Source organism: Syngnathus leptorhynchus, chromosome 14, assembly GCF_054491065.1.
Source record: "Syngnathus leptorhynchus isolate UIUO chromosome 14, UIUO_Slep, whole genome shotgun sequence".
Lineage (NCBI taxonomy): Eukaryota > Metazoa > Chordata > Actinopteri > Syngnathiformes > Syngnathidae > Syngnathus > Syngnathus leptorhynchus.
Genome location: NC_141208.1, coordinates 21,416 through 33,866, shown reverse-complemented (window position 1 = coordinate 33,866; position 12,451 = coordinate 21,416). Strand labels below are relative to the sequence as shown.

The 12,451-nt window shown below is 47.5% G+C and overlaps 3 protein-coding genes across 8 annotated transcripts; 1 reads left to right on the top strand and 2 right to left on the bottom strand.

Moving 5' to 3' along the window:
* Positions 1–27: 27 nt before the first annotated feature.
* Positions 28–3,414, bottom strand: slc25a24l (solute carrier family 25 member 24, like). 3 transcript variants are annotated; one of them, XM_085930399.1, is made up of 10 exons: positions 3,136–3,414; positions 2,763–2,889; positions 2,163–2,250; positions 1,713–1,824; positions 1,456–1,614; positions 1,204–1,341; positions 969–1,079; positions 726–893; positions 502–656; positions 28–374 (listed from the first exon to the last, which is right to left on the bottom strand). In XM_085930399.1, the coding sequence occupies exons 1-10, from the start codon at positions 3,256–3,258 to the stop codon at positions 311–313; spliced, it is 1,245 nt and encodes a 414-aa protein (XP_085786525.1). In that variant the 5' UTR covers positions 3,259–3,414; the 3' UTR covers positions 28–310. The 3 variants fall into 3 exon arrangements, with proteins under 3 accessions (XP_085786525.1, XP_085786524.1, XP_085786526.1); XM_085930398.1 differs by having other exon boundaries at positions 502–640; XM_085930400.1 differs by having other exon boundaries at positions 502–575.
* Positions 3,415–3,796: 382 nt separating this feature from the next.
* On the top strand, positions 3,797–6,929 carry tada1 (transcriptional adaptor 1). Of its 4 annotated transcripts, none has more exons than XM_085930070.1 (8): positions 3,797–4,033; positions 4,849–4,940; positions 5,032–5,097; positions 5,257–5,351; positions 5,479–5,691; positions 5,792–5,943; positions 6,043–6,280; positions 6,369–6,929. In XM_085930070.1, exons 1-8 carry the CDS (start codon positions 4,029–4,031, stop codon positions 6,522–6,524), a joined length of 1,017 nt encoding a protein of 338 aa, XP_085786196.1. In that variant the 5' UTR covers positions 3,797–4,028; the 3' UTR covers positions 6,525–6,929. The 4 variants fall into 4 exon arrangements, with proteins under 4 accessions (XP_085786196.1, XP_085786195.1, XP_085786197.1 ...); XM_085930069.1 differs by lacking the exon at positions 3,797–4,033 and adding an exon at positions 4,382–4,418; XM_085930071.1 differs by lacking the exon at positions 3,797–4,033 and adding an exon at positions 4,386–4,518 and having other exon boundaries at positions 6,043–6,199.
* A 1,306-nt stretch (positions 6,930–8,235) lies between these two features.
* Positions 8,236–10,136, bottom strand: LOC147045688 (transcription factor Jun-like). Its single transcript, XM_085930749.1, has one exon. It carries the CDS (start codon positions 9,751–9,753, stop codon positions 8,794–8,796), a length of 960 nt encoding a protein of 319 aa, XP_085786875.1. The 5' UTR covers positions 9,754–10,136; the 3' UTR covers positions 8,236–8,793.
* Between the last annotated feature and the right edge of the window lie 2,315 nt (positions 10,137–12,451).

The window sequence follows — 12,451 nt, the reverse complement described above, 5'->3', positions numbered from 1 at the left end:
TAAACAACAATCATTTACTTGTGGGCAAACATTAAACAACATTTGGGCAAGTCGCTTAGTTGTGCACGAGTCAGACCGTCCATTGATCTGAGCAAGAATGGCACTTTTTTTATTGCTTGGAACACTGACAAATTTCACATCATTATTTTTGCGCGACACACGCTTCAAGGCCCCTACCAAACCTCATGTGCCCGTGGAACAAAAGAGGTTTTCAAACAGTCTGCATAAGGTTAAGTTCATGAGGGCGCATGGAATGGCTCGGATAAAGCTGGCACCCATTCCGTTGTAGTAGCCGCGCAGTCCGTGTCTTTCATATATACCTTTGAGTCCGAGCAGGACCCCCGATGAAGTGACTCGTGAGCCGAGGTAGACGGCTGCGAAATAAGAAAGCAGGTGATGAAATTGTCCCAAATCAAGTTGAAGAATACCGTCTCAGTCTGTCATCCTACAGCCCTCATCTGGGATCAAATTTGACAGTAGACGTAGGAGACGTCTCTCTACCTTGTGCCTGTTGCTGCGTTCTTATCACCGCCAGAGGGTAGCTGCTCATTTGTCCGCATGCGAAGGCCACAAAACTGAAGAAGAAGAGCCTTGAGTCGCTGCTGTAGACTGGGTGGCTCTGGGCCCAGGTCATGATAGACTAGTGAATGAAGAATCTGTTGCCAAAGCCGTTTCCAGACAGAGCTTGGGAGTCCTATTTGACACACTCGATAACACCACATTACCTGATGGACCGCACACTCCACACCAGCGTACGGGATCATGCAAAGGATGCTGGGCTTAAATCCTCTGTAAAACGACGACAAGGACTCGTTCTGGTAGATAGAGCGGGCGCAAGACACCAAGCCACGGTAGGCGTCCACACGCTGCAGGTTGAGGCGCACTTTCAACACCTGTTGGGACATAAAAGGGCTTGCAGTCCCACGTAGCTGCAGAAGGTTCCTTTCCTATTTGTCTACGTTTTATACCTCCAGAGGGTAGAAGACCGCGTGAGCCACAGCACCGGACACGCAACCCAAACCGAAGCGCTGCTGCACGCTCAGACTCTTTTCACTTCTGCCCCGCACAGATCCCTTCATCTGAATTCAGACCAAGAAAGGTTTACTAGAAACGGGGGGGGGGGGGGAGATACTTCTGGGAGCTTGATGCTTGAAACACTGAAGTGTGGACTGCGGCGTTCCCTTCAGGACGTCGATTACTCACCTGCGCGTAGATGAGACACTGAAGTGTGGACTGCGGCGTTCCCTTAAGGACGTTGACAGCATTGCCTTGCCACATCGAACGGAGGCCGCCGACACGAAGCTCACGGAAGCCTCGAGAGAAGGCCTTGGATCCGTAAAACTACAAAGACAAGCCAAATGAGAACAAAAAGGTGTTTCATACGCAATCTTTTGGGGCTCCACACCACAGTCCCTTTGTTAAACACACGCAAATGGAATGGAATCAGGTGCTGACCTGCAACTGAGTCTTGAGGCGGTCAATGGGGGCCGTCGCCGTCCGAGATACGGCATCGGCCAAACCGGCACCCAAAACAAATTTCCTCCATGCGCTGATGCCGGAACTCTCTTCTGGAAAGTCCATGGCCAGCGCTCGACTCTCGCCCACGTCAAATACCTCCGACGTTGACATGCATCAGTTACAATGCTATGGAAGTACATTACCTCTGTCTGATTTTGGAGCCAGGTCGAGCCGAGGGCTCATTGGAGTCTCACCAGACTGTGTTTCCATGACGACACCAGCTCGCCGATGTCGTCTACCGGTTTGAGGATGACGTGCTGCAGGAACTCATCCCAGTCCACCGTCATGGAGCCGTCCGTGTCCATCCTGTCGTGTCGCAACATTGTCGGTGCACATAAGAGTGGCCCTTTGTAGCTACACGAGCTATGTGCTAGCTAGTTAGTGTGCCTAGTAGTTGCAGTAGAGAATGAGAGAATAGCTGCTAAACCAATAAAAGCAGAGTTGTTGTTATTTTGCAGACCCCCTGAGATATCATTGGCACCCACAAGAAAAACATCCTAGCTCCGCCAGTGGGTGAACTGAAATATACGTACAAGCCTATGATAGTTTAGGTGACATTGATTTGACAAAACATTCCATTTGTGTTCCACTTTGGAGGTTCCACTTTCCATCCAGAGTTGTGAAGTGAGCCAAAAAGGTCTTACATTTGGATGACCTTATTGGCATGGGCCTTTGAAATGACCACTCCTATCTCCTTAAATAAACAGATGATGTCCTCCTGGTCAATCTGCCCTGATCAGAAAAGACACACAAAATAGCACAAGAAATATTTGTTGGTTGATGTATGACAACAGCAGTTGTAAATACACCTGCACATCTATCAAAGATGCAACTTTTACGGGATTTAGGCTACTGAAGTCTAATTTGAACCTGCATAGGTATCGGGGGTCATCATCGTGTTATTTCTAATTCTAAATTGCTATAGTCCTATTTAAACCTGCTCAACATTTGGAGCATTTGCACCAAGGCAATTGAATTCTTGTTCTAACGTTTTCAACTTTTGCAGCATTATGTGGTAGTTTTATTTGAACCTGGGCAAGTTTGCAGTGGCCTGACTTTAAAAGTGCAACTTTTTCCATGATTCAAGTTATGCAACGTTTTACAGTCTTTTGATTGATGACCGCTGCATTCGATGGTGCAGGTGTACCTGCAATGCTGTGGCCCGTGGGTGTATTTTCCATTTTATTTACTGTTTAAAAATGTTCCTCAAATTTCATTTCAATCATTTACATTGAGTCACTCACCACTCTTGTTCTTGTCCAGGTGTTCGAAGCAAATCTTCCATTTCCTCTCTCGGTCCATCATGTAGCTGAGAAACTCGTCGTAATCCAACTGGCCATTGTTGTCATTGTCGTAGGACTTAATCACATTCTATATGAATGTGTGAGTGAGTGAGTGAGTGAGTGAGTGAGTGAGTGAGTGAGTGAGTGAGTGAGTGAGTGAGTGTGTGTGTGTGTGTGTGTGTGTGTGTGTGTGTGTGTGTGTGTGTGTGTGTGTGTGTGTGTGTGTGTGTGTGTGTGTGTGTGTGTGTGTGTGTGTGTGTGTGTGGTAAGCACATGTTAACGAACGGAGCTGAAGAAAATAATGTCAGCATCATCCAAGCCGTAGAAGCTTTACCTGCACCTTAGCATCTGCCACCGAGATGCCGTGCGAGCTCATTTCACTGTGCAGCTCCGACAACGAGATGAAACCATCCCGATTCCGGTCCAGTTTAACAAATAATCCTCGAAATTGAGCCATTTGGTGATGATGATGATCCGCACTGCGCTGCACCCTCGCACACGTGCTGACTCACTGAGTGATAGTAAATCACCGATACAATGCGCCACACTGTCTTGTTGGTACAGCAGGTGGCGCTGTATAGTTGCAGCCGGTAGCCATTTGGCCCAGTCGGTCCGAAATATCATCATGTAAATAATCTAAAATAGAAGTCTGGGGAGGGGGGGGGGGGCAGTTGTTACAATAAATATATGAAAAAATAAAATATAATAAGATCAAAATTGCATCTGTATTTAGTAACCAATAAGGTAATGATGCTGTTAATAAGAATGCGGGTTGACTGATGCGTTCGTTTGTCATGACGCCATACGCAGATTTATTACCTCTCGGATGATGTGCAGCACCAGGATAGTGACGCCGAGGAATGATTAAATGATGCGCCTGAAACAGCGACTCCCTGAGTCAAAAAGGATACGCCTTTTCAAAATAATAGCTTCCAGAATTTCTGAAGGGGAAGCTGCCGACAGTCAGACTTCGAGTCCGTGAGCTTGACTTACTATCGACGCCGCAAAGGGAGGGAGATGCGAGTCTATTTCAACTTTAAAGGAAGACATTTTCCTATTTACTTATCAGTCGACTGAAAGGTTCAAACCACTTCCGTAAAATATAAGTGTGAGAGGTTACCTGGGGTGAGGGTAAGGGTAGCCGAAAATGATAAAGAAGAGAAAAAACATAATTATTTCAACTATCAGTTAATTTCTGAATGGAGTATTAAGTTGTGTACATCAGGCATGAGGTGAGAAAAAAAACCTTCAAACCATTCCTGTAAAAATAGACAGTGGATGTGATACGTTACCTGCGCTGTTGGTAGCTGGAAAAAAAATAATAAGAGAAAAAATATTATTCTTACGATTATTAGTTAATTTCTGAATGGAGTACGTAACTATAAATAAATAAATAAATAAATAAATAAATAAATAAATAAATAAATAAATGACTCAATATGCATTTTATCTCCAAACTTTGATTTACTTCATCATACACTGTTTAATGACATGAATGGCAATTCGTATCTTCGGGAAAAAATACAAATCGCCCCAAGTCGTAAAGGTCGCTCTTTAATATGGGAAACATTTTGCAATAAAGTTTTGGATATTCAGAAAAGGTCGCTGGATGATGACGTAAGTGTTCCGCTCGGGTGGACGCTATGGCATCTCATGCTAGCGAGCTTGAAATCGCGAAGAAGAATTTAACTGATGCAATTGGCGATAATGTCAAACAGTGAGTAGATCCTTTCCGTGTGGTGAGGGGAAGGTTCTCATGCGCTGTTTGAGAGATTTGAATACATTTAGCCTCTTAGCTGTGTCTGTGTGTGTGTGTAAGTGTGTGCGTGCGGCTAGCTTTCACACTGACGTCGGTGGCGTTGCTTCTGTTATGTTTTATTCATCCTGCGTGGCTTCATTGTGTGGCTACTGTATTGTTGCGACACATCATATACTGCACTGTACAGGAAAATCCAAAAGTGCTCAATACGTACACACTTTTTCTTCGTGTCGTGGCAGGTTATGTGTGTGTGTGTGTGTGTGTGTTGATTCTTTTCTGTCCGTCCAGATACTGGGCAAACCTCAAACTGTGGTTCAAGCAGAAGATAAGCAAGGAAGAGTTTGATATTGAGGCACGACGCCTGTTGGCACAGGAAAATGGTTTGTACATTATTAGTAACGTTGCTTTATTTTTTTCCAAACCAAAATAATTCTTTCCCTTTTTATTCTCTCTCTCTCTCGCTCTGTGCAGTCCATGTTCATAATGACTTCCTCCTGGCAATTCTGACACGCTGCCAGATCATTGTCTCCACTCCAGGTTAGTTCATTTATTTATCTGCAGCATGTTACTTTGCAGCTGCGATCCGCTTATGTATAACGCACGGTTTATACCAACCAGTATTCATGAAATAATATTTGCCAAATATGTAAATGGGCTGTAATGTACTTACATGTGTGTATTTTATCTTTCCTCTAGAGGGCGCTGGGCAATTGCAATGGCAAAGTGGCTCTGCTTCAAAACCGGGCAAACCTAAAGGAAAAAAGAAATGTTCCTCGAGACAGAAATTTGACGTGCGTGTCACATTCGGTTACACCCCAACAAATGTTACGAACGTGTGCGTCGTCGACATTTCAGAATAATCGCATCGGGTTCCTCGTTTCACCTGTATGCATGCGTGCGTCCTGTTTGGTCTCTCAGCATCGTTTCCAGCCTCAGAACCCTCTGAGCGCGGCACAGCCGTTCAGCCCGCGGGAGGCGCTCGGCGAGGATGAGGAACTCCGACTGAGCGCCCACACTTTGCTGTTGCCCACACGGGGTCAACTGGAGGCCCGCATGATGGTGACCGCTTTTGAGCTGGGCCTGGATAATATCACGGAGGATGCGGTCAGCGCGATGACCTGCGCCGTGGAGGTGAGTCGAAAAAGACTCAATCCAACGGCGAGTGTGTCTGAGTGTGAATTGAAATCATTTCAGCTCCATTGGCCTGATTTGTGTCTCGGCTTGATTGCAGCACCATTTGAAAGACGTTTTGACCGCCGTCATTTCCCGAAGGAAAACGTATCGCTTGCGGGACGGCCAGTTCCCTTACGCCTTCGGCAGCGACGTCGCACCGCAGCCTTATCTGAAGAACAGCCTGGCGGCCTATCGCGGCGTCACCGAACGGTAGGAGCGACGACACCCCTAACCCTAACACCCCCCCCGCCCCGCGTCGCAGTTTGTCCGACGCTGGAATTGGAGACCACTGTTATGTCTCCCCTTCAGCCCTCTTCCGAGCGCTTCGCTCCCCACCGGCCCGCCGCCGCAGATCTCGCCGGATCAGGCCGAGCAGCAAGCCGTTCACTTGTTAGCCTGCTCTGCCGCCGCTCTCCAAACGGCGCTCCCTCCCGTCACCATGTTTGACCTCCTGGAGGCCTTGCGGGTCAGACTCTGCACCAGCACCCACCGTAACTTCTCGGAAGCACACTTGACATTGTTGAAGTGGTTTACTAATATTGGCAGTGTAGGAACATGATTCTCATCTTGCAAATGCTTTGGAAGAGGCAGAAGCCCACGGATGACTTTTCTTTGCTCATATTTGTCTGCTCCAGGTTCACCGCGGGGTGATGTCCTCCCATACCATGTACGCTCTGAATATGGAGCGCATCCTATCGCGGCTCTGGCACCCCAGCCACGAAGAACTGGAGCAGGACCGCGTGCACAGGCAGCGACTAGCCGCCAAAGACGGCGTCGTGCTGGTCAGCTGAGACGGATAACGCTAAACTGGAAGCGGCGTGTCCAAATGACGAGCGAGGCTGGATGAAGCACGGTGTAACAAAAGTAAATGGACGGCGGCCACGCCACGCCACGCCACTGCGTGTCAGCCTGGTGCTGGCAGATTTTTGTTCTGTTGCAAAGATGAAAGTGTTTCCTTTTAGACTTTAGCACCTTCCTCTGAGGTTGGGCAGGGAACGAACCCTGACTTTCCCGTTCGCAAACGAGTAAAGTGAACGAGTAGGTGAACTGCCTTCCCGTGCATCAACGGATCAGTATGTGAACGTGTTATATGCCGAAATATTGTTAGCCAACATATTGACCGCAGTTTCACATTAGATTGCTGGTTTGAGATATACTTTTATTATTATTATTATTTTAATAAACATTTATGTTATAACTTGTCTGGTGTTTTGTTCCTTGTTTCTAAATTCGCCAATCAAAACATAGAAATCAGACTCCATTTGGTTAACTGCTTCATCTGACAATATGTTTTACGTTGTTATACGAGTTGGTGTCCCCAAAATTAACAAATGTCGGCATAACGTTTTCTTTCAACCTTTTATTCAAACACAAACACATTCGATATAATAACACCATCAACTACAAGCCAACAAATACAAAATGAAAACATCAATGTCGCCATAACGTGTGTCTGCTGGCAATGGCATAGCGGCAATGCTGTCTGTCACTCACTGGTGCTTCTTCGCGAACGACCAATCAGCACCGAGCGATAGATCGATAGATGGAGGAGGGACTTTAGCAGTCGGTGACGTAATTTCCCGTTCACGAACGAGTCAGTGACGCAACTTCCCGTTCATGACCGGTTGAGAGACTGTTGCCAACCGATCAGTGTGCAGGTGTATTATAGAAAGAAGTGTGTTAATTACCCGAGCCAATTATTATTATTTATAATAATGGGGGGTTGTTGTTGTTGTGTGGTTATATTGTTTGATGTGTATGGGTTGTTTCCACTGGATGTTGTAATGATGATTCTGTCTAAAGATGATGTCTAAAGATTCAGTTCACCTAAAAGAACTAGAATGCACATCACTGTTGGGGAAGCCTAAGACGCGATGACGTTTGATGCCACCTGTGATTCAACTGTAATCTTGGGAGAACCCAAAAATCTAACCAGTAAATGTTTTGCCGTTTGCTCGTATCATAAATGACCCAAATCTATTATTACCATTGGTGGAAATCCCTCTTAAAAGGTGGCGAGGTTCCCCACTTTTTTTCTCTCCACACCGAAGAGATAATAAAAGGTAATAAACATGGCAGAATTCACTTGATGAAGAAATTGAGAAAAATCCTATAGTGTTGCCTTGTACGTAGTACATCATTTTTGAGGACTTTTACGTAAAAGGTTGTGAAGTGAGGTCACATCCTCACGTAAATGAATTCAAAGCACAGTTGGTAAGTGAAGACCTGAGTGGTTCTGAAAAAGACTCAGAAGACTTCCCACCCACCATGCTGACGAACAGCCTCTTACCAAACATGGCAGGTCGCGACTCACTTCCAGTACGCGGAGGTCCAATCAGCTTGCGGCTTTGCGCCCTCACTTCCAAGTCACCGCGCCGCACCGCAAGCGACTCCCTTTCTGCCCACGAATTTGCATATCCATGTCCACATAAGCAAGTCTGTGCGGTTTTGGCCCACTCGGTCCTAGGAAAGATTTCTTAGTAAGAAGGCATGAAAGCAATGTTGAGTTCAACGTTTTATTTTGTCTTCTGTACAACGGTGAAGTGCTCCAAATCAGCGTACAAACATTCGACGTCTAACACGAGTTACACCTGACCTGTATCCCAAAAGTTGCATCAATGTGAGGATTACGAGTAAGTAAGGCAGGTAAAGTCAGTAAACGATTCACACCTGAGTGCGTAAAAGGTTAGATGGTGTTAGTGTTGCTGTAGTACAAGTGCATCTAACGTGTTATTTATTGCGGCTTGCTTGCTTGACATCATATCGGCTGGGTAAAGGCTCCCACGTCACGTCAGTCTCGAAACGCCTCTGACGAAGCCCTTTTAAGTGACCTTTGTAACAGGTATGATGTCGTACTTTGTCCGTGCGTGGCTGGCCCAGCTTCTGCATCATTCATCGTAACAAATCAGCGTGTCTGCAGAAAAGCCGGAAGGAGAAAGTGCCTGAGCTGACGATCATTTGGACTTGCGTCCACTCGGACTAATTTGGTCCCTCGGGACATGTCCCGACACGCGGCGGCGGCGGCGGCAGCAGCAGCCACCCACGACCACCGCCGGGAGTCTAGAAAGCCTCGAGCTGCTGCGTCAAGATGAGCTGACAGCCACTGTTGACGTGGTCCATGACCTTTTGCTTGAGCAGAGCCAGCTCGTCCCGCAGGATGTTGGCAGACGACACCAACTCCGTGTGCTGGCTCTTGAGGTTTTTCACCCTGTCCTCCAGACGAGATATCCTCTCCAGCTTCCGTTTGCGGCACTTGGACGCGGCTACCCGGTTTCTCATGCGCTTCCTCTCCGCCTTGATGCGCTCCTGGCTCTCCATGTCGATGGGGGAGAGCGGCGGCGTCTCGCCGGGCATCTCGGGCACCGTCTGCGGCTCCTCTTTCAGGGCACGCAGCCTCGAGTGCGGAGCTTGGTGGTCCACCACGTGGGGAGCCGGTGGGGGCGCCGAGTAGCAGGCGGCGGGTGGGGGTCTCTCATTGGAGCCCAGCACGGCTCGGTTGAAATTGGCCAAGTTGGTGTATTGCGGAGGGTCCGGGGCGCGCACCGTGCAACTGTAAGCGTTATCGCTGGTGTCGGACGCGGCCGAGCCGGATGCCATGCCGGTGGTCTGCGGCGGCGGCGGCGCCTCGGGGTGGTGGTGGGCTGCGCTCATCTGGTGGTAGTGGAGCTCGGCCAGCGCCCTTGCGAAGCCCTCTGCAAAGCCCTCCTGCTCGTCGGTGATGTTCTTGGGACAGACGAATTGGGTCGGGGTGGGGGTCGTCAGCCCCGTGCACGACTGGATGATTAGCCGCTCCAGCTCCGGAGAGGCCAGCTTCAGCAGACCCACATCGGGCGACGTGAGGATGTCCAGGGCCTTGGAGCCCAGCTGGGGTTTGAAGTTTCGGGGCTCGTTTAGATTCAGAGTCATGGATTGTTTGAGGGCTTTTGTGTTGAAGCCGTACTGTACCCTCGCGCCGTCGAGATGAGAGTTGGACGCGTTCACGGCGTCGTCGTAGAATGTCGTTTCCATTTTCCCGGACATGAAGTTTTTTGGATCACTTTACAAGAGGGCGTCCCACCTTGAAAACAGTCCACCGATGACGTACGACTTGCTTTCTCTCGGCCTTTTGTTGAAGTTCAAATCCCTTGACAACTTTGTGTCCCGACAAAACTTTTCTCTCGCCAAGCGCACGAACATCGGTTTAAAAAAAAAAAAAAAAAAAAAAAAAAAAAACCCCAAAAAAAACACCGTCGTTCCCCCGCCACCAACCGTAAAATGTCCGACAAAACAATCCTCTTTCGATTGATCCTCCTCCTTAAACAGAAAAGCCAGTGCCGGATTTGGGATAGTACTTTCGATCACTTCCAACGTGGAGACGAACTTTATCCACCTCTGAGCTGCAGCTCCCCTGAAAATAACAATGATGTCATTTCTAAGCGTTCCGATTGGCTGGAGCGCATTCACCGGGCGGGGTCTATCTCCTGACATGGGGGTTGCTCCGACAACAAGCCCTGTCCCCGCCCCCCGCGGTGCTTGATGGGATTAGGTAATGCAGACAGTGGAGCAATGTCGTCTGGCATTACGTTATGTGTTTTTGAATATTTCCTGACCCGCTCAGTCGTTACTGAAACGCTCCTTCATGACCACTAGCAGGCAAGTCGTTCTTTGAAGGGTGAAAAGTTTCAAACGCCTTTATCATGCCCTCCATAGGCTTGCAACTTGCTGCAGATAGAACTGCCTAATGTGAGCTGCTTTCTACGAGCCCTCAAATCATGAGCTGAGAGGCCTTAAAGTCAGTCAGTCATTCAGTCAGTCAGTCAGTCAGTCAGTCAGTCAGTCAGTCAGTCAGTCAGTCAGTCAGTCAGGAGGTGGGACAGTCCATGCTCCACTTGAACCAAAACAGAGAAGCCAGTACGCATAACGTGTTTGAATACGTCTAAGCAATAAGCACTGAGCCAAGGGTACACACACAAAGTAGCAGGAAAGACAGATGAAATTTCAGTGTCTGTGCTATGTTTGTTGAAGACCATCTGTTTCTTCCTGTCTTGCTGCTGGATTTCTGTGTATGGACACTATCTCACTTCTTTCCCCGCTGCTGGTCCAACACAGACGACGCTGCTGCTGCTGCTGCTGCTGCTGCTGCTGCTGCTGCTGCTGCTGCTGCTTCCTTTTAACACTAAGAACACAATAGCGTTCAGACAGGATGGAGTGGAGAACTCCTCAAAATATAGCTGCTTCATCTGTGGGTTAATGTTTGTGCATTGATTTGGCAAAGGCAGCACGAGATGACTCATTTGGATTGTAAATTCAGATTGAATGATTTGAGCGTTCTGCTGGCTGGCGATCAGATGGCGTTTGTTTGTTTGTTTGTTTGTTTGTTTGTTTGCCTATGTTCTGCACCTTTGAAGGGCTAGATCACGAGCAAGCGTTTGTGACACTGCTAACGCTCGTGGCAATGTTAACAAAGGAAAGAGTAGAGAAATTCTCAGGGGTTTTTTCCCTGCGTGCAGCGAAGAACAACATCTGGATTTAGTCTGCTCTTTAAACTACTCCTGAACTCACCATCTGACCTTTGCTACTGTCAAATTGTTGTATCAGTCAAAGGTTAACATAGTTGAAAGAACACACGTCACAGTGACGTACGCTGCGTCGCCGTTTGCACGCGCACACATTTACGTTGATTTCAAACCACGTGTAAATGCACTTTTTTGGAGTCTTGCGTTTCATTCGCAGAGCGGTGGAGACGCACTCAATGACAAGCCGAGACGTACGAAACCCGTCTTTTCAATCTCCACAGCCAAAGTGGCCGCAAGCTACTCCCTGTCGTGTGTATAATGGCTTTGAACCCAGAAACATGCAAAAGCCGCTCCTCCGTGCGTGTTTGTGACGGTCCTCGTATTTGCGACAAACACAGTTGTTAGTCGAGCAACGTATTGTCACAAACACGATACGATGGTACATTTCATTTCGTCGGCAACATGAGCGTCTACGAAAATGATTTGCTGACTCACCGATTCTATTTGTTGATTGGACCACCATTAGTGTTATAGACCACGGTCTAGTTCATTTCATTTCACAGAAGAGTCAGATGTACGATTGCCGAATAATAATAATAATATTTTGCTCGCTCCGTCGAGTCGTCGTCCCTCTCGACTGTCTGCGTCCCTTCTCGTAACATCGGAGAACAGTGAGCCTTTAAGCCAGATACACTAAAAATAAGACATTAGTCTTTGGACCAGGCCACACCTGTCAAGGCTCCTTCCAATAACTCGTGCAGTTGCTGTGTCTGATCCGCTGGCTTGTGCAGAGGAGGCCATGCACTGCATAAGTCATCAGTTGGGCAGCATCAAAGCCCCTATAGCCCAATTCTTTCTACAACTGGGTCACGGTTAGTCGGAAAGCACACGACATGATTTATTCAAGCTCATTTGACATTTTCACTACAGCTTAGGAGGCAATGGCAAGAATGGTCAAAATAGGCAACATATTTTAGGCTGATAACAACGATCAAGTGAAACTGTGACATCAGCATTTTTATTCTCGTTGGCGGTTTTTTGTCCCTTTGACGTTTGGATGGGAAACCATCAAGTTGTCCCTCCCAATAGCCATGCATTCCACACGTATATTATTCATGATAGGACATGTGCAAAATATATGACAATGCAATGCAGTGTTTTACAATTCAAATGAATTTGCAATGATACGCCTAGAATAAATATCATCTCATTTGTAGGTTTTA

Excerpts from the sequence above, each read along its gene's own strand:
- LOC147045688 (XM_085930749.1), bottom strand. The coding sequence starts at position 9,753 with ATGTCCGGGAAAATGGAAACGACATTCTACGACGACGCCGTGAACGCG.
- tada1 (XM_085930068.1), top strand. The coding sequence starts at position 4,445 with ATGGCATCTCATGCTAGCGAGCTTGAAATCGCGAAGAAGAATTTAACT. Across the intron at positions 4,519-4,848 it reads ATTGGCGATAATGTCAAACA|ATACTGGGCAAACCTCAAAC; the intron begins GTGAGTAGATCC and ends CTGTCCGTCCAG. Across the intron at positions 5,352-5,478 it reads CCTCGAGACAGAAATTTGAC|CATCGTTTCCAGCCTCAGAA; the intron begins GTGCGTGTCACA and ends TTGGTCTCTCAG.
- slc25a24l (XM_085930398.1), bottom strand. The coding sequence starts at position 3,258 with ATGGCTCAATTTCGAGGATTATTTGTTAAACTGGACCGGAATCGGGAT. Across the intron at positions 2,251-2,762 it reads CCTGGACAAGAACAAGAGTG|GGCAGATTGACCAGGAGGAC; the intron begins GTGAGTGACTCA and ends TTTTCTGATCAG. Across the intron at positions 1,342-1,455 it reads GCCTCAAGACTCAGTTGCAG|TTTTACGGATCCAAGGCCTT; the intron begins GTCAGCACCTGA and ends TTGTCTTTGTAG.